Below are 23,142 nucleotides of genomic sequence, written 5' to 3'. Positions count from 1 at the left end.
TGGGAATTAAGCCTTTATTCACAATTAAAGCTTTTGTTCTGTCCGTGTGGTTAGGAACACACGCACTCCTGTACTATCAACTAACAAAAGCGTGCATTATAGGCTTTAGTCGTTCTCGTATGATTATAACCTTGTCATGCTTCTCTCATATAAATTATCTGTATTAGTTTCCCTCTGACCTCTGATGAATCATTTAATACAAACTCATTAAAATGAATGAATGTGTTGTGCTGTAGTGAGAAGCCCTGAAAGCTTTTCTTCTTTGCTCTGATGGGTTAAAGGCTAAAGCTGTTGAAATTGACTGATTGGGAATAGTTTCCGCTGGTGATTCATTAGCCGAGTGCTCAAACCGGAATTTTACGTCCGGTTTGGAATTTAATGTACAGTGACTTTCCCTGTTAAGGTGCTTAAATTTACACACAGCAACAAGTAGTGCAGACATTTGGAGAGTAATGGAAGAAACACACGGGGCTCCTTTTGGGCGCTGACCTATTCCACTAATGGTGACACTGTTTTGGTTGGCAGGATAGCTGCAGGGAGACTGTTTCCTGTGTCAGGAGGCCAACATCCTGAGAAAAGGTTTAATGACCTCCCTACTGTATTCAAACCATCGCGGCTTGCTGTGCACCAACGGCCCCCATACTTGGCTGCACTCAGCGCACTCAACTGAAGGGGTGAAAGTAATTTCATGGATCACGGCACTGAGTGAACACCGGATAACTGAAATAATGCCAACTGCTCACCAACTGACCACACTCTCAGTATCTTTACATGCAAATTAAAACTTTGATCATATTGCCGGCGTAGAAGTATGTATTTAAATAAACCAAATCAGAAGACTGGTTGGCCTTGGTGGAGGTATGACTATGAATAATAATGAAATAAAGGTTGGGATCTAGACAGAAGCAATAATCAAACCCCTAAAACCATGTTGGTCACATCCTGCAGCTATATTCAGCTTGTGACCACTCTTCCTCTCCGTCTGTGTCCCAAGCAGGCTGATGTCACAGTTTGTTGTTGTTTGTTTAAACCCAGGTGCAGAATTCCATTTACAGCAGAACAGTGATTGACAAGAGAGCGGATCTTAAAAACGTCAAGATAACACATTTTACAACCTCAATTAGTCATGAAATAAATATTCATGAGTCAAAAGAGACATAAATTAAAAGTGAAGAAATGTAAGAATTGTCTTTAGATGAATATGATTGACAGAAACTAATGAAGTGATTTTGCATCCAAAACATACTACATTTCTACTAAAGAAAAAACTGATTGCTGAATTAACATTAATGACTATATTTTTTTACTTGTTTATTTTTTTATGTATGAGCTGAATATTGTGATACTCCGGTAATATATTTGAATATATTGTTATTATTTATTTATTTTTTAAATATGCCAAGAATTCAATACATACAATTTAAAAACAGTTGTTTAAATGTGTAAATACCTATTGTGTCTGTATGGTTTGTCGGATAACTGGTGAATTTTGTTTTTAATTCATGCTGATTGATTAGTTGTTTATTTCTTATTGTCAATCAAAGTTTCCACACTTTCACACGGTACGATCACATACAGGAACGTCAGTACTGCAGCCCGGTTCTACCCGGATAACAAAACGGTATCCGGTGAGTGGTGCTACCCCCTAATCCGTCCTTCCTTTCCCCCAGCCGTGCGTGTGTGACAGCTGATGGTCCTCTTCCTTCTGCTACAAACTCGTTCAAAGTTTCTCTGCATTCTGCAAGAATAAAACGTCGACATGACGAAAGACGAAGTGCAGGGGTAAGAGAGCTCCGCCACACACGCCATGACTGCACAGCCGGCTCTTTACACTCACATATGGTAGCGATAGCATCAAAGCTAACCCTAGTGTTACTCTGACATGCAGCAGATTGCATCATCTAAAAGTACAAAGCTGATATAACTCTCAGTCCAGGAGCGAAACATGGTTAGAATCTTAATATTATACACGAAGATGCATGAACGTCTGTAGATCTTGAATAAATAAATAAGATAACAACTTTGACACATATCACGGCAAATTCTGAACTGGAACGTCAATGTAAACATTTAAAATGCTACCGAAGTAGAATCTAGACTGTAAACATTTAGATCACATCTGAACTAAAGCTCCTAGACGTAAGAAAGTGGAAGTAGTTTGGCTTAAATGACTTGAAATGCAGATGTCTGCGCTTTTAATCTGGTGTTGGTTCGTGTTTCCTTACATGTATCTGACGTGTGAGTGTATGTGATATGTGAATCAGCACCTGTCTGGTCTCGTTCTTGTACATTCCTGTCAGTTTGTCCCTCTGGCTGCAGGCCACAGAGCAGAGACAGTTGAACATAACCTCCCAAACCTCTCCAGCAAATGTTTGTAATGGCAGAGAATGGATAGAAACGTAAACACATCCTGCAATACCTCAGTAGTTACAGTATGTGTGATGTGGAATAGCTAACTAGGTTTAACATAGATTACCTGACACACCATTTATTTACATAGTGCTGATCAATTAGTCAATCAATCAAGCAGAAACATATCTTAATAACATTTTGCGACTACATCAGAGGAGGTTTTACTGCTATGCTGTGTTTTATACAGTTGTAAAGTGAATAGTTTAATAGTTTGTACTTTGAAGCAAATGTGTAAAACGCTTCCTATACTCTGATTACTAAGTTTACTCTCATATTTGCTGATTTCAATATCACACTATAAGGTTTATCGTAAACTAGCAGGCGTTAAAGGCTCGACTCTGGATGTTGTGCCGTCGTTTGTCTAAATCCATCTCAGCAGCGTCTCTCTGTGCGATGGGTGGACAGCTGAGTGTGTGTCTGCGGTCGTGGACTGGTTTGATGGCATGCTGTGGGATGGCAGCTGCAGGATGATCCCGGTCTCATGAGGTTAAAGGAGCCTGCAAATCTGGTTTAGCAAACTCAACCAGTTACTGTGTAAAACCAACAAATCACTGCGTGCATATCTCTGTTGGTGTGCTCTGTAATTAACACAGTAACAGTGTAGTTTGATTCTTTGTGTGTGATGGAAGTTGCTGTTACATGTTAAGGTGGTGGAAACTCCTTATTAGGGCTTCCTGTCCCTCCTCGGAAGTCCAAGTCATCGCCTGTTGTGATGTTTTTCTCTTGTTTAGACTTTATTGGTATTTATAGTCGGCCTTTGGTCCTTGTTATTTCCTGGTTGTCATGCAGGTTGTCGTCTTCCTGCAGGTCCAGACGGTTTGGTCAAACTGCGCTCAGAGTCTCATGAGGAGGCGAACAAAGATCCCACTGTTTTAATATTCAATCTGCGATCCTGTAGTTTATTGCGCTCTTATCTTTTACTGCCTTTTCGTCTTTGAACTCTTAAACGGCGTCATCATTTTCCCAGTAAACGACTGACTGCGCTCTTTATGCTCATTTACAGTATAATACCGCGCCGACTGTGGTCGGACATAAATCACGCCTACAATACTTGGATGATGTGTTTGTGCTGTGCTTAAGAACCTGATTGGCCTCAGCTGCTCTCAGAGACACACAGGCTCTGTCAGAGTCCCATTGAAGAAACGTGTTCTGCTGGTGTCTATACATTTACATTTACACGCACACATTTCCAGTCTCATCACCTCGGTCTGTTTCTGAGAGCAGACATAGTTAGATCCATGCCGGTGTGTTGCTTTAAGCACAGGGTAATAGTGATGACAACATGCATGTAAAGAGTGTGAAGAGTCATTCAATAGGCTTGAAAGACTTCCATTTAATTCCGGTATCATATTGTTGTATAGATAAATAGATATTACATCTATTCACTGCCTGATATTCAGTTCAATTCACAAATATTAAATCATTGTTGTTTGCTGATTTGTATTCAGTGTTGCTGAAGCTTCGAGCTCCTCTACTCTCAGCTACATTCCAAGCCCCTGAGGGAAAGTAGTGATCTACATCGAAGCTACTTCAAGGGGCAATTTTAAATATTTGTGCGGTTTTAATCCCAACGGGGATAACATCTGTGTTTTTCTTTCCTCTGTGGATTCCATGACAGTATGAATTCTCTTCTTCTTTGTAAATTAAAGAATAATTTATGTTCTTGTATTCATCCCAGTTTCATTAATGGTTTACAGGCTGCTGATGAAATCCTCATGTTTGGACAGTGTGTGTGTCTGTATGTCTCTGCTTTTAGCTATTCACAATTCACGCTCCCATCCCTCCATTTACTCAGACTAGAGCCGCACTGTTACGCAGAAACAATAGGATTAAAGGTAGCCCCGACTTCCTCCGGGGGAACGCGGGAGACATAGAAGCTTTCGGAAGTTGACTTAAGCGTTTGTGTTTCTCTGCCTCTCTTCCTGCTTTTCAGGGCAACGGAGGACGAGCAGCAGGCCCAGTCAAAGAAAGGCCTGAAGAAACAGCAGAAGGAAGCGGAGAAAGCTGCAAAGAAGGCCGAGAAGCAGGCCAAGCTGGTTAGTGCTTCGTTTGTTTGTTTCTGTCGTTTCTGCCTTTTGCATCCGCCGCTCCCACTCACAGATGGTAGCAGCGTGACGCGCTTATCAGTTGGGCACCCTGGGTCCTGGAAGGTGGCGCGGGGGTGCTCCCAGTGTATCCATTGTCTTGAGTATTCCTGTCTTTATAGCTTTGTTTATCTCCTCCCCAAACAAAGAGCTGTTTTTCCTACACAATGAATGCTCCGAATACGAGCAGAGCCCTCTTACCACGCAGAGCTTTACACGCCGATATTGAGTTATTTCAGCTTCACAGGTGCGGCTGGTTTAGGATTTTTGGGATTGGATTTTTCACCACAGGTATAAAGCAAAATGTGCATGATATAGTACTGTGCATCAGAGGCGGATTGCCAACTCCAAACAGCTCCCTCTCCCTGCATGCATGATAATGAAACGTCGTCTTCCCCGGAGCTGGTTTATGCCTATGATGTTTGGATTAGACTTTGATTTAGGAGGCAATTGCAGATGTAAGCACTGAGGTATCCTGGCTTCCTTCTGGAGTCTCCCTCAAGCCTTTGATTGTACGCGCCAAAAAGGATGCAGACAGCAGCGGTGTGTATGCCAGTCACACACACAGACGAAGTCACTCGCACTCATTCAGTTCGGTTTCCAATTCAACTGCATGTGGAAGAAACTCAAAAGCCCCTGGAAACTACATGTGTCCCTAAGTTGACACCAAGCAAGCAGCCGATTGTGGAATCAACCAACAGACACAACAGCTTTTTGCGTTTAACCTTTTTTCTTGCCTCCAGTTTCATCCATTTTTATCTCTTCCCACATTCAATCGACGCGTCTTGTTGACCTGAGACAAAAAGAACAAAGCACTCCAAGCCAGTAGGGGGCGCTAAATGGGCTGGAGAGGCGGCGGCAGTCATCCTCTTAAGTTATAGACAGATGGAGTTACAAGAAGTAAGGAGGACAAAAGCTTACCTAGGGGGTCCCACACAAAGAACACCCAGAGCTCCATCCCCTGTCTCCCAAGATGTCCTTTTGCCCTGTAAGCTCCAGTTTGCATCAAGCACATCAGGGCCTTCATACACCGTGTCAGTGTAGCGCGGTGATATAACCCAGAGGAGAGAGCCGAGCAGGAGGTTTGCTGACTCAGTGAGTTTCAGCTCTGTTTGTTTGTGTTATGTCTTTATGTCACTTGTCAGTTTACTGGGAGGGGATTGCGCGTCTGGTCGGCCGCTTTTACCCCAATCGCAGTTCATCATAAGCCGCAATATCATCCATCATTCGATGCTTTATCATATCAAGGATGGGTGGTTCCAATTCACTCTATCGCCACCAGCCATTTCCGCACACCAATATCAATTTGCATAGAAAATGGAGTTGCAACTTCGCCAACACTCGGCTCTCGTAGCGCGGGGAGTCATTTGCCCGCCTCAGCGCAGAGATAAAGAATATCTGTCCACTTACACTGTTCCTATTACAAAGCAATATCTCACGCTGCCATTACTCATTGTCTGTGATGCGTCGGGAGTCACGTGTGGATGAAGTTTGCGTTTCCCCCGGATCTGGCGGCTTGGCTGGAGGAAGACGTATGATTTATCAGTTGCATTCAAGTCTCTGATGGCACGGGGTGAAAACACAATTTACATGGCTTTCTTGTAGCAAAAACAGAGTGGGTGCTCCATTTAAAATTGAATGTTTTTAACCTTCCTTTATGTCTGAATGTAATGGATTGCCCTCTCTTTGTTGTTACTTCCTGGCTATCGGCGATGCCCTTTAAAACCCCCTCCGCTCTCCTCTTTTTGTTTCAGGCTACCGAGCAACAAAGCACAGAGGAAGATGTAAGTATCCCCACAGGATCAAACTCCTCAGTAGCTCAGGTCAATGCCCCCCCGCTCTGTCTGACCTTCATTCTTACTTCCGCTTTCACGCCTTTGCAATGGTTTGTATGCAAATGGCTACAATGCTGGCCTCCCATTCTGTAACCTGTGTGCCAATTTCCTGATAAACAGATACAATGCACCCCAGTTATCTCACATGTAGAAGCTCAGGAAACAGTGGTGGAGGCGACTTTACGGGCCAAATAGTGGAACGGAAGCAGTGTTGCGTTTTATTCAGCTGCGATTCCAGCTAAAGAAAGACACTTTTGTAATGTGATTGAAGAGGGGTGGTTTGAAATGAAATGACTGATCCTGACTGGTGAATGTTATTGTTTCAGGATTTTGCCAAGGACAGATACGGCGTGCCAGCCATGGTCCAATCCCAACAAAAGCTGGGTCAGTACGGCGATTGTGACTTCTTTACACATTCCAACTTAGCAACATCCCAACTCAAATGGCCTGCACGCTTTTGAAAAACCTTGAAAAATGCCCAAATTCATTCTGTGTGTGTGCGTGTGCGTGTGCGTGTGTGTGTGTGTGTGTGTGTGTGTGAGAGTGTGTGTGTGTGTGTGATCTCAATGTGATTGATTTATATAGGGGGATAACAGAACATACTTTCACTTTTGGAGAAGGCAGAAGTAGTTAAGGGGAATTCAGTGTGCTTTTTCTAAACGCTTCACAATTAAAAATAGAAGAGAAATTGGGATGAGGACACATACTTTGACTTTCACATCTGTTCTCGGCGTGCTTATACATACATACACAGAAACCAAAAAGTTTGAGAATAGAAACTCTACCCACTTTCACGCCTCACCACACCTTTATTCTCCATTAACACCCAATCTAGATGTTTGGAAGTGAACATGATGGAAATAAAAGCCAACATCATTTAGTGCTGGGGCCCTGAAATGGGACGTTTTGATGCAAGACAGCACTCCTTGACAAATTACCTCAGTGCAAGGTAATTCTGTGTGAAAGTGTCACAAATATCGCGATTACAACCTGATTAACACCATTATCTCCCAGCCAAATGTTTTGGTTCGTCCTCACATCACAGTTACCTCGGCGTCTGTGATAATTGCACCTTGTTTCAACTCCCGGTGTAACACGGCGGCGGCCTCCAGCAGGCCCGTGGAGGCCGTCCATCTGTCTGGATGCTCTTTCGGCTCCAGTGGCAGCAAACAAAGTGGGGCCTCACTCACCTGCATGCCAAGCGCTGCCGTGGGGATGGGGGTGGGGACTTTCATGTGGGTTGAGGTAGAGTTCTCAGCCAAACGGGCGGCTTTGCTTTCCCCAGTGCAGCCTGGGTGTCTGCTGGCACATAATAAGGTTAAAGCATTCCTCTGAGTGACACAGGTGAAACTGGAGTCAATCTGTCATAAAGCCAAAAGAAAATGGGCAAGGTAGACAGCTTTTCACCAGCCCTCATAGAGTGTCTTATTTATTAGGCACATCTGTGCCTCTTGTAATTTGACCGCGTTTTGTCTGTGTATGTGTACACACACACACACCCACACACACACACACACACACACACACACACAGAGGCATGCATGCTGATTCACATTTCTTTCTGCCTTTAGGAGTGTGCACAGACAGCTAGTGAGTGAGATGAGGTGAGGTGGGGAAAGAGAGGATAAGTCCTTTGAAGTCCTACTTAAATCTGTGTGTGTGTGTGTGTTTGTGTGTGTGTGTGTGTGTGTGTGTGTTTGTAAACAGAAAGGGTGTTGACGCGTGTCCAGGACCTGACTCCCGGCAAAGCTGACCAGCTGATCTGGCTGCGTGCCAGAGTCCACACCAGCAGAGCCAAAGGTGAGATCACCCTCCATCTTTCCACACTTTTGGGAGATTAATCTTCCTTCTGTGCCAGCAAAGCAAACAGCCCAGATCACATGACCCCCACTCTAATCCTCAGTGTACTGTCGTCTTCTGCCCTTGGGCCTGACGTTACAGAATTTCCATCTTTCACTCCGCTGTCTTCTCAAAGAGCAAACAGCCAGTCGGGTTGTCTTTGACGTGGATTCCTCGATACGCTGGGACCTGGACGACTGAGACGTTCCAGACGAGTCTCTTGCTTCAGGTCATCATCGAGAAAAGCGAGCGGCTTGTATCTTGAAAACGTACACCGCATCGTGCCACAGTGTGGTCTGAGAACCGGAGTTCATTTCTCGAATTTACATGCATTTCTCTGTGGGATCGACACTGGGAGCAGATATCTTTCCTTTGTGTCTCGTACAGTAGACTCTCAGAAAACTCAAAGGTGGATTTGATATCATTTCTGTATTGTCAGAATGGCTCATCACTGCCAACATGGAGATCAGATAACTTCTCTTTGCCTGTTTCCAGCTTCTGGCAGATCTAAAGCTCCCTAATTTGAATACAATGAACTTACTCAACTGTGCCAGCTGGTCACATCTCAGTCAGAAAGCTTTGGCTTGTCTACTCCAGTCTGATGATCAAGTGACCTTTTCCCTTCAAGACAACTTCCATATCAAGAGCCACTTCCCTCAGCTCGTCTCTTGACTCTCTCGGGTCACTAAAGGATGCGTGTGTATGTGACCAGAATAGCCTCCTGATTTGGTTTTGGATGAGGATGGCCTGTTGGTGGCATCACTCTTTTCTCCTCCACCACCACTCCCGTTCTCACAGCCGGCAAACATCAAAGCATCAGGGTGGTCTAATCGTTTACTGCCCCAGGTTTAGGTCGGCTGACTCGTTTACACTCTCCCAAGGTGTGTGTATGAAGGCAATAATCACCCCTGCTCCATGCTGCCTTCAAAGAAAAGGTTGTTTGAGATGTCACCTGCGGATGACGGGGGACGTGCTGACCTTTACGGCTCCTTCTCCTCATGCCGTGCTTTTAAACTGGGGAGATCTGTGTGTGCGGCGCCACGCGGAGAGCCCGGGCTTTTTACGGCGACGAGGCCATTAGCTCAGTTAAGTGTGCTTGAAAGGTTGTCCGTCAACAGCGAGGCGCTCACTTGTTGTTGTTGTTTTTTCCAGGGAAGCAGTGCTTCTTGGTCCTGCGTCAACAGCAGTTCAACGTGCAGGCACTTGTCGCAGTGGGAGACCGTGCCAGCAAGCAGATGGTCAAGTTTGCCGCAAAGTGAGTACCACAGACTGCACTTCCTGTCAGGAGACGGCGAGAACAATGGTGGGAAAATCCTGGGCACTAATCGCCGTCCGATCCATTTTCACACATCGGGGGCCGGGGCAAGGGGGCAAGGGAATCGATCATTTTTTCACTTGGCAACAAAAGCTGGCTGTTAACAGGGCTGAGATACAGCAGCGTTTTAATGGAGAGCTTCCTGTCGAGATGGCAGATAAAGCGGCTTGGATCTGAGGTGGTAGGAACACTAAAAGACCCCAGGCATCGTTAGTCAACACAGGAGCCAAATTATTTTACTCCGAAAATGAACACGGATATCACAGCTGGGCTTATTATTAGGACGGATAAAGGAGGGATGATGATGATTACACTTTAGGATTATGAAGGTCATGTCCACAAAGAGCTCAATTGGTACATATTTGTGAATTTGTGTGTGTGTATGGTGTTCTCATAGGGGCTGGAGCCAGTGTGGGCAGCTAAGCGTTGTGTTAAATGCAGCCTGTTGGCCCGTATTGACCCGAGCTCATTTGAGGACGTCTCTTACGTAACATTTCTTTGTGTCAGGTGATGTCCACATGTCATTGGTAGTAGTTCCTCATTAATCAGATTCTGCAACGTTGTGGTTAGACGGTTAGGATTGTTTTGCAAGTCATTGCCCCCCCACTACAAATGAACGTGATGACACGTTCTATACGACAACAAGCCCTAAAATAACTGTCGCGTTCTGGCGTATTTACTAGAATCGTTTTGTCGTCAGAACATCTGGTGTTTATACTTGAACCTTGTGAAGCCATCACTTCCTGCCACTGTTTTTCTACGGCTCCTCTGTCTCACATCAGCGTTCAAGCCTCATTTCACACTCTTGTTGTGATTGACAGAGTGCGAAACCTGGACTACAAGTAAATAACCTCCCTATGCAGAAGACAGCGTTTGGGGAAGTCCAAGTCATCCTCTTCGCGCCCAAGTTCTTAATGAACAAACCCTCAAGCCTAAACTCTCATGTATTATAGATTCATTACACACAAAGTGAAGTATTTCAAGCCTTTATTTGTTTTAATTTTGGCTCACAGCTCATGAAAAGCCCAGATTCAGTATCTCAGAAAATTAGAATATTGTAAAAGGTCAATACTGTAGCTTCACGGTGTCACACACTCTGATCAGCTCATTAACTCAAATCAGGTGTGATGCAGTCTGGCAGCCTCCAATCCAGCTCCTATTTATTGTGATTTTACAAAATGCAGAGATGTTCGAGGCAATTGTGTCCCAGCTCGGGCAGTTGTAGTAGAGATATGTGCCGCGTCACTGGTGTTTCTTCTCCTCTTCCTCACCTTATGGGACGACTTTGTGCGAGCTGTGACCTGATGTGACAAGGCCCCCAGGACAGTACTACAGGACTGCAATCTGTGGAAAATACAGACGTGTAAGGCTAAAATGTCACTGGAGAACAGTTTCGGGGAACATATTGGTATGGAACAGAACCTCTAACTTCATGTAGAGGAGCTTGTCATCACGCTGCCATGTGGACCCTCTCTGTGTTTATGTCACTAACAATTGTCACCAGCATTGGGTGGGAGAAATAGCAGAAAACAGTCTGCTCGGGCTGATCAATCACAGTCGCCGCGGCTTCCATATGGCGTTTTTTGGAGCCATTGTTGATTCAACGTGTCATTAAAACTTTGGAGCGGCTGACGGAGCTTAAGGAACCTCCACAACACCCGGAGACAGCCGTACAAATCTGGCTAAAGTGCCTGTTCTGCGCGAGCGGAACTTCGCCGCGTGATATTGTTTACTTAAGGTCTTGAGTTAATCGCGAGTTCCCTCAGTATGCGGGGGATTTATTGCTGCCAGCCTGGGGGAGCAGCGGCGGAGGTTATTAATGTGGGTATTTATTTATCTAACTGATCTCCTGCTGGAGGGGAAGGAGTGTAGCAGCAGCTGCTGCGGGGCTGAAGGGGCAGCAGCACCTCAGCAGTCAGTCCCTCATTACTGCTTTTTAATGAGAGGGAGTGAAGGATTACAGCGGGTTTCCCATCTGGCTGCGCGCTGCATGACAGTCGCCATTGTTTCTGAAATCTCAGATAATGCTCCAGTGAGGACCCAGTGTAGAGAAATGATTAAAAAATTCATGACAAATTAAAAACATAGTGTGGTTTCCCCTCAATGTATTCTGTAGAGTTTTGGAGAGAGATCATTACTGAGAGAGTATATGTTCTCATTGTTCTTAGAGCTATTGTGTTTAAATGGAGTTCTCAGTATGTGATATTTAAGCAAATGCTTTTGTACGGAGTGCTATTTTCAAAACTTAAAAACTCAAAGCAGTTTTTAGCAGCCATTGTTTGGACATGGCCGCTTAAACATCCATCCATGTTTTTCTCCTGATGTGTTTATAGGAGTTTCCCCTTTTGTGAGGCACATTTCAGGGCTCCCTATATTTGATATGTGAAGCGAGTGAAATTGCGTTGTGTCAGCGTCTTTTGCTTTAACAATTATTCCATAACTGGTGTGAGAACAATGAAGCGACCCGTCTGGACCTCTGGAGTTGAGCCAAGTGAAAGCAGACAGACAGACAGACAGATGTTTGTTTGTTTGTTTGTTTGTTTGTTTGTTTGTTTGCGGCTGAGGAAGGCGGGTTATGAAAGCCACATAATGCCGCAATGTGATCAGTGGGCCCTTACACACCGTTAGCAAATGTCATTGCAGCAGTTGTATTTTTAGGAAGTGTGGTAGTTAAGATATGTCTGTCATTCTCTCTCTCTCTCTCTCTCTGCTTGTGGTTACCTTTTGCACCACCAAACACTGAGGCACCCCACCCACCCTCACCTGACGTTACCCTTGAGCAACTTTACAATGGAAAGTGTTTACCTGTGTAGTTTCTAAGTGCTGTGTGTGTTATCTCCCCCCCCCAACTCCCTTCCCCCACAAACACACCAACATTGCCAGCATCACGAAGGAGAGCATCGTGGATGTGGAGGGGACGGTGAGGAAAGTGGAGCAGAAGATTGAGAGCTGTTCCCAGCAGGATGTGGAGCTCCACATTGAAAGGGTAGGCTTGTTGGCGTACTTCCAGCTCGCCCGTGTGTGTGTGTGTGTGTGTGTGTGTGTGTGTGTGTGTGTGTGTGTGTGTGTGTGTGTGTGTGTGTGTGTGTGTGTGTGTGTGTGTGTGTGTGTGTGTGTGTGTGTGTGTGTGTGTGTGTGTGTGTGTGTGTGTGTGTGTGTGTGTGTGCAGATCCTAAATTTTGGGTTTTTAGATATACAAACTGGCACATTTTGTATGATTGATGTGTCTACATGTACACACACACACACACACGTTTACTTGTAAGCAAATTGCTCCCAGCCAGCAGAACTCGCACGTTTCTCATGCCAAGTTCACACACTCGCCACGCATGTCCTGCAATGTCCAATATGCAATATCTGCAAGAACCATTAGGGACAGACGGATCCTTTAATATCATATTGAATCCTCCAGGTTGACAAAGCGCTTCGTGCCAGCAGGTTTGTGAGCCACAGCGAGCACTTAACGTGGGCGGAAGCATGTGTGTGTTTAATGTCAAGTGTAAACCCAGCCTTACCGTCGACGCAGGTACACTAAATGCACATCTCGGCAACTTCACAGCTGCTTTAGCACGCGGCCACCGTACACCCACGCGCAGCAGGTAGAGGAAGCTGGAGAATGCGTTATGGCGTGTCAGTGACTTAGACATCTGTCATCATATAAAGAAAGTACAGACTCTAACAAGGTCTCAACCAAAGTGATAAGCACCATAAGCTTCACGGAGGCAAGGCTGTTATGCTGTGCGGTGTTAGATTGTAAAGCTGTTTATGATACTGTGACTAACACCATTCTTACTCCCACTTCACACACACACAGTGATAAAGTTTATGCAGATGAAACACGTGGCTCTCGGGTTACAGCGTCGCTCACTTTGTCTTCTCAGAATCGCTCGGTAGTCCAGGTACTTTCCACCTCGCGGGCAACTTAGCTTGACAAAAGTTTGATCCCTTTTTTTTCTTCTGCGTTCTCAGATTTTCGTGATCAGCGCGGCAGAAGCTCGCCTGCCCCTGCAGCTGGAGGATGCGGTCAGACCTGAGGGAGACGGCGAGGAGGTGAGATTGAGCGTTAGAGATGTGTGACAGGGGATGTGGACGTGGTTATGCTGTACTTCACCCAAGGTGATGGGAATTGGAGAAAGTCCCTCTTTACTGTAAAGACACAATGTATAAGAAAGAAAAGCTATTAAAGTAGAAATATTTTCTTGAATCGATCTTATATTATAATTCACATGTCAGAGGCTCAAACCATATGGAACAAGATTAACCTCCACTTGCACGACACTGTGGTCAGACTCCTCAGTGTCCGGTGGAAAGACCCAGCGTGTGTCAGATCAGTCTAGACCCTCCGCAGGCCAACAGACGGTCCGGGTCACAGCGGGGGGCCGTGGACACATATGGCACGGCTGACACATGGAGGCGCTGTCATTAGATGATGTAAGGGAGCGAAAAAACCAGGCAGACGTGTTGGAGCTGACGCTGAATAAGAGCAGCACAATCAGCCTCCCTCCATGATACACGGGGAATTCTGGAACACTGGAGACAGACAGGGTTTTTCAGTTTGCTGAGGCAGAAGGCACGACCGGCTGACATTCCATATTTATGAACGATCAGGACTCCGGTTTGTCACGTGACCCGATCACAATCCTGTCTTTTGTTCGCGCACTAAGCCGATCCCTGCGGTGCCGGCAGTGACCCAGGTGTTTTCTGCAGGGACTCTGCACGTCAATCACACACACACAGAGCCACACTTCCAGCAGCAGCAGCACCTGCCCTCCCAGGAGACACAGGCTGAGCTAAGCCCGCCTGTCTGTCTGACTGTCTGACCTCCTGTCCCTGCTGCACCGGGCCGCTCTCAGCAGGATGTGGCTATTAGCTCAGTCCCCCGGCGGCTCCTCTGAGGAAGCTCCACATCCATGATCCTGGAAGCAGCGGTGACCCTGCGATGAAACATTTACTCTTTCACTGCATTTCTCTTCCTTTTTTTTGCTTCATTTTGCATTGTTGGGTTGTCACGCCACGCAGATGTCTTTTGTTGCCGTTTGCGGCTTGATACAACAAGCAAATGCATTGTTTGCTTCAGTACATGTACAGATATTGCTCTGTTTATGGTTTAATTAGTAAAATTAGCAGACGCCTGAAAGCTATTTATAAAGCAGACACTTATGTCGTGATCTCTTTGAATGTATCCATGTCAACAGTGAATAATGGGCTGCTTTTCCTTTTACAATGCAAACGGAATAACAATTAGAATCTCACTTGCCACAAGCAAACCTCAATCTCATCTTCATCTTTTATAATTTCCTAGATGAATATTGTACAGAAAAAGAGTTTGTGGTGACCTGATGTTGTGCTGTTGCCCTCAGGAAGGCCGAGCCACCGTCAACCAGGACACCAGGCTGGACAACCGTGTGATTGATCTGAGGGTAAGTGTGTGTCTGGATGTGCAGTTTTTACATTTAAATATCACAGCAGGCTTTTGCTTCAATCCTGCGTCTACTGTTGCCAATAAGTTGTCGGCACACTGAAACATTTAAAGGCACGTTAGGTTCTTTTCTTTGCAATACTAGATTTGAATCAAAGGAAAGAGAAAGCAGATGGACCCCCGCAGGTAACCGCTTCATCTACAGAGCAAAAACAAAGTGTTGTGATTTGGTGCACAGATTGTGACGGATGTTGCGCGCAGAGCAGGAGACGTATTAAAGACAGGAAAGACAGACCCGCAGAGCGCCTAGCGGGTTTTGATGTATGCCTCCCTGCGCGAATGCCGCTGCGGCAACAGTGCCCGTCTGGGTCTGCTCACACACATCACACCTGTTTCACCGACGCTCTAAAGTCTTGAGTCTGTCATCACGCCGCACTGCCGAGCTCAGGACGGCCATAAAGTGGCTTCTCACACTCAGGGAGCCGTTCCGCTGCTTTCCATAATAACCTAGTCGCCGCGCCAGACGTATAATGCGTCTCCCCGTTCAGTTTTGGCCGAGGAACGAGCCGCCCTCCTAGTTGAACTCTTTTCATATTTGTCTGAAGGTGATGGAAAGCTTTTAGTCAGGTGTTCACACGAGGTCGGGGTCCGCCTCACCCAATTTCTGTATCTCCTCGAAGACTGACACACTGTCACACTCGCTTTCCGCCGCGCCGTCTAGGTGTGAAAACAACCAAGTGTGCCGTAAATTGTTTTCTCCTCAGCGTTTCCTCTTCACCTCAGGCTTGCGGTCCCAACTGAAGGTGTCTGATCAGAGACGAGAGATTTCAGAGAAGAGACGACCAGAGTGAAGATCAAAATCAGTGTTTAGCATAATAACACGTGCAAATCCAACTTCAGGTTCTTTTCACAGTGTTGCCACGTCAACACTGCCAATCAACAACAAGTTACGAAGCTCGAAAACTCTTTTACTGAACTTCCGAATGACTCGATATTCCAAAAGATGTGGAAGTGTGTAATGATGATCGAAACTGAGACTAGAACCTGAAAAGTTTGAACAATGAAGACCTTTTCACTTCCCTCCTTCATTATGATTCACTTTTCTATTAGTATAACAGAGTTTTCTATGTCCAACAACAGAAGCACTGTTCACCAAAGCGACGCCACTCACAGTCTTCCTCCCCAAACGTTCCCACTTACTTGGGATGACGGCTCATTTCAAAATCGCCGCTTAGTTTTACAGCCCGATGCCACGGAAGCCACGGAAAAGGTTTTGGAACTTCACGGGCATGAATGTGTGTAAACCCTGAGCTTTGTTGGAAATTTAATACAAATAGACTCCTGGCAAATATGTGAAGAGGTGAATTTGATCCTTTTGAAGCTTGACTGTGGCGACCTGCTTTCCAAAGCAGAGCCACAAAGCCATTTCAGTCACCACCGCGGTCGCCGCCACGGCCGCCGCCTCCACCTTCACTTTTTGCCGAGGCCGTGTGGGGTTGTGTCACTTCACGTGGTGACACACAATCACGAGAGCTGTCACATTGCAAAAGGCAAGAAAAACCACTCACCCACTCGCTTTGACACTCTCTCACACAAGCTGCAGTGTAAACAGGAAGTACCTCTGAGTCTGCACTGGATCTACGTCTGTGTGTGTGTGTGTGAGAGCCCGGGTTTAACACACGCCGCAGCCCACGCTTTGCTAAATAGACATAAAAGAGCGTCGCGGTTCACTCGCTCCACTCCTGTTTTACCTGTTTTAGCAACGGCCTTTTCCTTTTATCGTCACGGCGATAGAAGGAACATGCCAGACACCCTTGAAGCTCGCCTGCAGACTAAGCTAACCTTGCCGCCGCGGTACTCAAACAGAATCACTTTCCCATTCAGCACTTTTGGGGAGATCAAACAAGACCGAGCGAGACGGAGTGAAATGAAGAGGACGGTGATTACAGTGCATACCTCCACCAAGGCCAAACAAGCCCAGACAAAATATGATTTGTTTCTAAGATCGGCCCGGTCGTCCCCACATTTCTGCGGTTGAATCTACGCCCCGGCCTTTCCCGTTGTGGCGACACATCGATGCGGAGAACGCGGAAAACCCGACACAGACACGACCATATGTGATATTAGTTAAACCAACAAAAGCGTCAAGGCTGAACAAGAAAATGCTCCCCACAGAAGTTATGTGAGCACTTTTAAAATCATTCATTCACGTTGACAAAGCCTCCTTGACTTATGTAATCAAACAATTGAATCTAAAGTGGATCTGTGCGTTTTCAGATCCCTCATGAAGCTGCTTTAGATTTGGAGACCATAAAGAAATCCACTGGAGCAGAAATTCTAGAAATCTCATCGTTTTTTAACTGAGTGTCAAAATATAGAGACTGTTGCCATGCGTGTTGTTCTCCTCCGTCACCGTAGCGATGCAGGTTCAGGGGTTCTTAATGTAAAGTCTCTAATTTAAAAAAGTATCCAATCTAATTTAGAAGTTTTGACTTAACCTGAGAAGGAATAGGCTCTCTTGTATAATAATGTGTAAGAAATCTGGCAATTTGCAGCACACGTTTTGTAACGGTGCTCTGTGTCTGTGTGTCTGTGTGTCTGTGTGTGTGTGTGTGTGTGTGTGTGTGTGTGTGTTTGTGTTTCTCTCCTGTACAGACGACCACCAGCCAGGCCGTGTTCCGCCTGCAGTCGGGAGTGTGCCAGCTCTTCAGGGACACCCTCACCAAAAAGGGCTTTGTGGAGATCCAGACCCCGAAAATCATATCGGGTAAATTCACACTCGGCTGTCACGCTCCTCTCTCGCCCCCCCTGGGAAAACCCGGGTGAGCGGCGACGCCCCATGAATTATTTATGATCGTAGGCAGATGCGTTTCCATGACACCAACCACCAGTTGTCATGTGAATCAAGTGTGACCGTTGAAAAAGATTTGACTTCCCCAAGGCTTCTGTCTGTCTGCCTGTCTCCCTGTCTCTCTGGCTAACAGGCAGATCCTGAATGGGAACGGCATCACGCGTGTCTTAAGTTATAGATTGTGGAGTTTGAAAGAGAATATATAACCAAGTTTCCTTTTGTGGCATTAGCTTGATCTGACTTGTTCTCCGACCCCACCTGGGGACACACACACACTGATATCGGCTCCTCTCAGAATTTCCGTACGTCCCTCCTGTCGCAGAGGCGAGACGATCGTGACGCTTTCTCCCGACAGACTTCACCCAAACTCCAGCGAAGACAGGAAATCAGATTAATGAAAAGCTTTCGGTTCGGCTCCATTTCTCTCTGCAGTTATCGGAGCGTCTTGGTATCGTTTTTTTTTTTATCCTCTGAGGGTTTGAGAGGTTGAGAGCTTTTTGTTTTCCACTCTAAAGCTGAAATGAGTTCTCGAGCACAGCGGCACATTAACGGGCGGGTGTTGATCTCAATGTGTTTGCGGTGTAACTGTCAACAATCCTCTCCTCCGATTTGAACATCGGTGGCGTCAGCAGCCAGTGTCACTTTCACTTCCTCCTCCCCCAGCAGCCAATCAGAGGCCCGACCTGTCATCTCTAACTTCAAAATCGGCGCCTTTTTTTTGTCCCTTCAGCGCCAACTGTCTCCTTAACATTGTGTGCTTTTCTGCACAAACCGCATCTTCCTGCCACCGCCCCAGTGCATGTACACTGAACCCTCTGTGGCGGGTGTGTGGGTGTGTGTTTGAAGCCCCCACCCTATTTTGACGGGTACAATCAGATCAGATACTGGACTTTGACGTCAGAGTGGAATAGGGAACACTAGTGCGTTACCCAAGTGATCAAAGATAAGATGTGAGCGTACAGTTTGATATCTGCGTTTGCGTTTGTTTGATCGGTACAAACGTGAGGCAATCCACTGTTTGTCTTATTTGTTGGCTTAGTTTTGCAATATTTGGACATGTTTCTGCCTAATCCTCCAGCCGCAGCACATTCAAAACAAAGACAATTAAGTGAGCTAATTAGTTTTCCTCACCAAAGAAACACAGATTTCAGCTCTGAGAAACTTTAAACACAACCTGCATCCAAAAATCTGGAACATTCAGGAGAATTATTATTATTTCTTATTGTGCTTCAGCAAAGGTGGGTTCTGTTGTTTGGAAATGTGTTCTGTTCCACCTTTCTTATTAGGAAAACTGTTCAAAAATGTAAGAAAGATAAGCAAAAGTTGCCTAATTGGAGCGCAAATCCAACTGAATATCATCTGTGGAGTTATAGAAGTCTCACACACAAGCAAACTTCTCACCCTGCCAAGGCTAATTATCACAAACCCCCCTGCAGATTACATCATTTGCCGCTTGGCGTTTGATTAATATTGATGTTTCTTTCACCCTTTCAAACTTGACTCTGGTCTCCGTCTCTCCTCCGCAGCTGCCAGCGAAGGTGGAGCCAACGTCTTCACCGTGTCGTACTTCAAAACCAGCGCCTACCTGGCCCAGTCTCCCCAGCTCTACAAGCAGATGTGCATCTGTGCCGACTTTGACAAGGTCTTCTGCGTGGGTCCAGGTGAGAGCGCGTCCCCCCGCGCCCATTTACCTTCACTTACGGACTAACGGCGAAAACGAGCAGCAGGAGCGCCGTGAAATCTGTCCGGGGGCCATTAAACCGGTTCAAAGCGGCTCCGAGCGCTTTTTCGCACTCTTCCCACTTTTAACAGACCTCTGCTACTTTTAATTGTGGTCCGAGTTTTTTTTATGGAGCTCGGCGGGGCTAGTAAAAGTCTGGACGATGGCGCCGCGCTCGCTCTCGGTTCCAAAGCCCATTAACATAAATAAACAGCGCCACCATCTGACGGCTACGTGCTCAGCAACCCAATCTCTTGAATCGTTCCAGTGTTCCGAGCCGAGGACTCCAACACCCACCGTCACCTGACCGAGTTCGTGGGTCTGGATATCGAGATGGCCTTCAACTACCACTACCACGAGGTCATCGACTCCATCACCGACACCATGGTGCAGATCTTCAAGGGGCTCCGCGACAAGTAAGGCCACACGCAACCAGCTGTTCCTTATTGCTGAAACATCTGCAAAGGCTTTCTAGACTCCGTGTGGATCCATGAATGATGATCACACTGGAAACCATGCCAGAAATGCCTCACACACTGTTATCATTTTTTTTATCAAGGCGAAGCAAAGTACGGCCATGGGTTTCTGCTCTGCCAAAAAGTGAAGACATTGTAAATTTCAGGGGAATGATCTTATGACGAATCGACTGTGAGCTCTTGTGCTTCTCTGTCGAGCGAGCCGCCCGTCTCCTCCTGCTGCCGTGAAGCTTCACTGCCTCCTAGTGGTGTGATGCGGCGCAGCACGGGTGGATGCTGCAATTTCCTCCGTCTTTGACTTTTGGATTCGTTGTGTCTCTTGGGCGGAGGTTGCGGTGTGTGTTTGACTGATCCTCCTGCATCTCAGGCGCAGACGACTTCTCCTCTGTGGAGTTCTGTCACTTGTCGCGTCGCGTTCGTTAAACAGGCAGGTTGCCAGATCAGGAACGCTCATCTTTTGCCGTTCGGGCAAGTAAGACCTTCATGTGTTGGAGTGTTTGTAAGTGTGAACACGGTGTTTAGAGATGCACGCTATCGTCCTGTTAAAGGCAGCGCAGGGAGACATACAGGCCTCTAAAGCTTTGTCTGCTTTGACTGATGGTCAGAGAGTTAACTATAGTACCCAGAATCCTTTGCTCTATGCATTACAAGCAGAATCTCCATTGATTGTTCTGCTGGTTTGTTACCCAGTCCCAGCTTTTCCTTTTTTTTCCCAGTAGCGTTCCTAATAAGTGTGTGTGTGTGTGTCTGTGTGCAGCTACCAGACGGAGATCCAGACGGTGAACAAGCAGTTCCCCAGCGAGCCGTTCAAGTTCCTGGAGCCCACGCTGAGGCTGGAGTACACCGAGGGCGTGGCCATGCTGCGAGAGGCCGGGGTGGAGATGGGCGACGAGGACGACCTCAGGTACACCACACATCACACACACACACTCACACACACACACCATCTCCTTTGTCGCCTTTGTCTCAACACGCTGCTAAATGATTCACTGTTTACAAGTTTCCCATGATTTTGCAGGCAGATTGAAGTTTACATGTTAAAGTCTGACCTTCTCTTTTTCCTAGCACCCCCAATGAAAAGCTGCTCGGCCGCCTTGTCAAAGAGAAGGTACTTTGATTCTAAATCATACACACTATGAGTAGATTTAGAATGGAATCGACACAAACTGAACAACGACTTTAGTCTAACTTGTGTTGTGCTGTACCACATCTGTGCACTAAATTGTAACTCTAATGTCTTGGTTAGTGTCACATAATGTAAATAAATAAGTACAGTTGACAGTACATAGTAGTACATCCACATATTTTCACACTACTGCCTAATACACTTCACTCCTTACATTAGTATGCAGCATGTAGCCGTAGTGTGAGTTGTTCTGTTGGGACTCAGTTCTTCTCTCCTTGTGCTCCAGCTAAGCAACGCCTCATGCATATTCAACTAACTGTACAAATCTATTCATTACGTCCCCATCTTCGTCTCAATCGCAGCACAGACAAACAAACGGGAGTATTGAGCAGATGAAAACGTAGAAGCTCAGATGTCGCACAAGTCTCAGGGTGAAGTTTGAATCTTGTGTTTGAAGTTGAATTACAAACGGCATGATGCGCTCCTCCTCCTCTGTCTCCCTTCAGTATGACACAGACTTCTACGTGCTGGACAAGTACCCGCTGGCTGTGCGACCTTTCTACACAATGCCTGATCCCGAGGACTCTGTAAGTCTCTCGCTTACACACACATTTGAGCTGCACTGTAGTTCAGCCCTAAAATCTGCCGGATCAAACTCATGCCGTTTGTTCTCGCTTCCGTGCAGAAATACTCCAACTCGTACGACATGTTCATGAGGGGAGAGGAGATCCTGTCCGGAGCTCAGCGAGTCCACGACGCTCAGCTGCTGACTGAGAGGGCCGTCCATCACCAGATCGGTACGAACCCCGAGTTTGTGTCGAAGAAACAGCACGTTCTCTCCCACGCAAATGAAAGGTTGACTTAATAACAGGGGCTTTGGTATGCAAATGAGTGTTTGCTGGAGAGAGGACAGCATATTCTTCTTCCCTTTGAGGCGGCGCACATGTAGCTGCATGTACCGCCCACATTCGGTTGTTTGCGTTCACGAGCAATGGAACGCACCCGCCGAGCCCGCTCCTATAGTGGCATTTAATATTCATGGATGCGGCGCAGTGCAAACAAAAAGCCACAACAACAAAGAGTTGAGGGAAACGGGCTGCAATTCAGATCCAAAATCTACAAAATCTGAACGGATGAGAGGAAAATGGCAGAATACACACATTTCATTCTTCTGAAAGTGTCATATTTTGTTCAGTTGTAAATCCTTTGAAGATGTGAGACAGAGCAGGCTACAGGTTATAGATCTCATCTCGAGGCCTGATGAGTATGACGATAATTCCTCCATAACAGCTGGATTACAATTTTAAACTCTGTCTTTCACAGATCTCGAGAAGATCAAGTCATACATCGATTCCTTCCGGTTCGGGGCTCCCCCACATGGAGGCGGAGGCATCGGTAAGACACACATTGGCATTTCTAGTGGCATTTAAAAAAAATCCGTACACATATAGACTCTTGTCTCTGAGTGACTGACGTGTCTCTCTCTCTTCCAGGCCTGGAGCGAGTCTGCATGCTGTACCTGGGTCTCCACAATGTGCGTCAGACCTCCATGTTCCCACGCGACCCTAAGCGCCTGACACCCTGAGACCCTCACACACGCGCACACAAAAAATGGGAAACAATACTAATCAACCACCTGTAGACTCGGTGTCATGCTACGACTCTAAAGTGCCACGATTACTAATGAATCATGAAAGAGTAAATAAAGCAGTTGCAACATGAGGGATCCACTTTGATCGGTGTAGAGTTGCACAATAACAAATTACAGAAACATTTAACATAAAGAGGCGTTGGTCAGTGATGTGAAGTTGATTCAGTAAAGGCACAAACACAATCATTAGTTTCTTAATAATTTGCTCTTTTCTATTGGGATATACTGTAACACACACACACACACACACACACACACACACCTCAGTCCCATCCACCAGCACTGACTGAGGGCTCACGGTCGTGTCTTCCAGCAAAGTACCTGTTTGTAACTAGCGATCCTTTTTGGACTTAAAACGCCAATAAATGATTTCTCAAACCACAAATCACTTCTCTGCCATTTTTTCAAAATAAT

The 23,142-nt window shown here is 46.1% G+C and overlaps 1 protein-coding gene across 1 annotated transcript; it reads left to right on the top strand.

Moving 5' to 3' along the window:
- The first annotated feature begins 1,633 nt into the window (after positions 1-1,633).
- Positions 1,634-23,113, top strand: dars1 (aspartyl-tRNA synthetase 1). The gene is made up of 18 exons (XM_076159105.1): positions 1,634-1,782; positions 4,346-4,448; positions 6,251-6,280; positions 6,658-6,715; positions 8,039-8,131; positions 9,323-9,425; positions 12,369-12,471; positions 13,455-13,535; positions 14,846-14,905; positions 17,560-17,671; positions 19,282-19,416; positions 19,744-19,891; positions 20,709-20,855; positions 21,017-21,059; positions 21,584-21,664; positions 21,763-21,874; positions 22,401-22,472; positions 22,571-23,113. The coding sequence occupies exons 1-18, from the start codon at positions 1,760-1,762 to the stop codon at positions 22,660-22,662; spliced, it is 1,596 nt and encodes a 531-aa protein (XP_076015220.1). The 5' UTR covers positions 1,634-1,759; the 3' UTR covers positions 22,663-23,113.
- Positions 23,114-23,142: the final 29 nt, after the last annotated feature.

Source organism: Genypterus blacodes, unplaced genomic scaffold, assembly GCF_046128005.1.
Source record: "Genypterus blacodes isolate CSIRO-AG114 ecotype Tasmania unplaced genomic scaffold, CSIRO-AGI_Gbla_v1 ptg000093l_1, whole genome shotgun sequence".
Lineage (NCBI taxonomy): Eukaryota > Metazoa > Chordata > Actinopteri > Ophidiiformes > Ophidiidae > Genypterus > Genypterus blacodes.
This window is presented reverse-complemented; position numbering and strand designations above follow the sequence as displayed.

Bases quoted from the DNA above. Each gene is read 5' to 3' on its own strand.
- dars1 (XM_076159105.1), top strand. From the start codon at position 1,760: ATGACGAAAGACGAAGTGCAGGG. The intron at 8,132-9,322 runs GTGAGATCACCC...TGTTTTTTCCAG, and splicing joins CCACACCAGCAGAGCCAAAG to GGAAGCAGTGCTTCTTGGTC. The intron at 13,536-14,845 runs GTGAGATTGAGC...TGTTGCCCTCAG, and splicing joins CTGAGGGAGACGGCGAGGAG to GAAGGCCGAGCCACCGTCAA.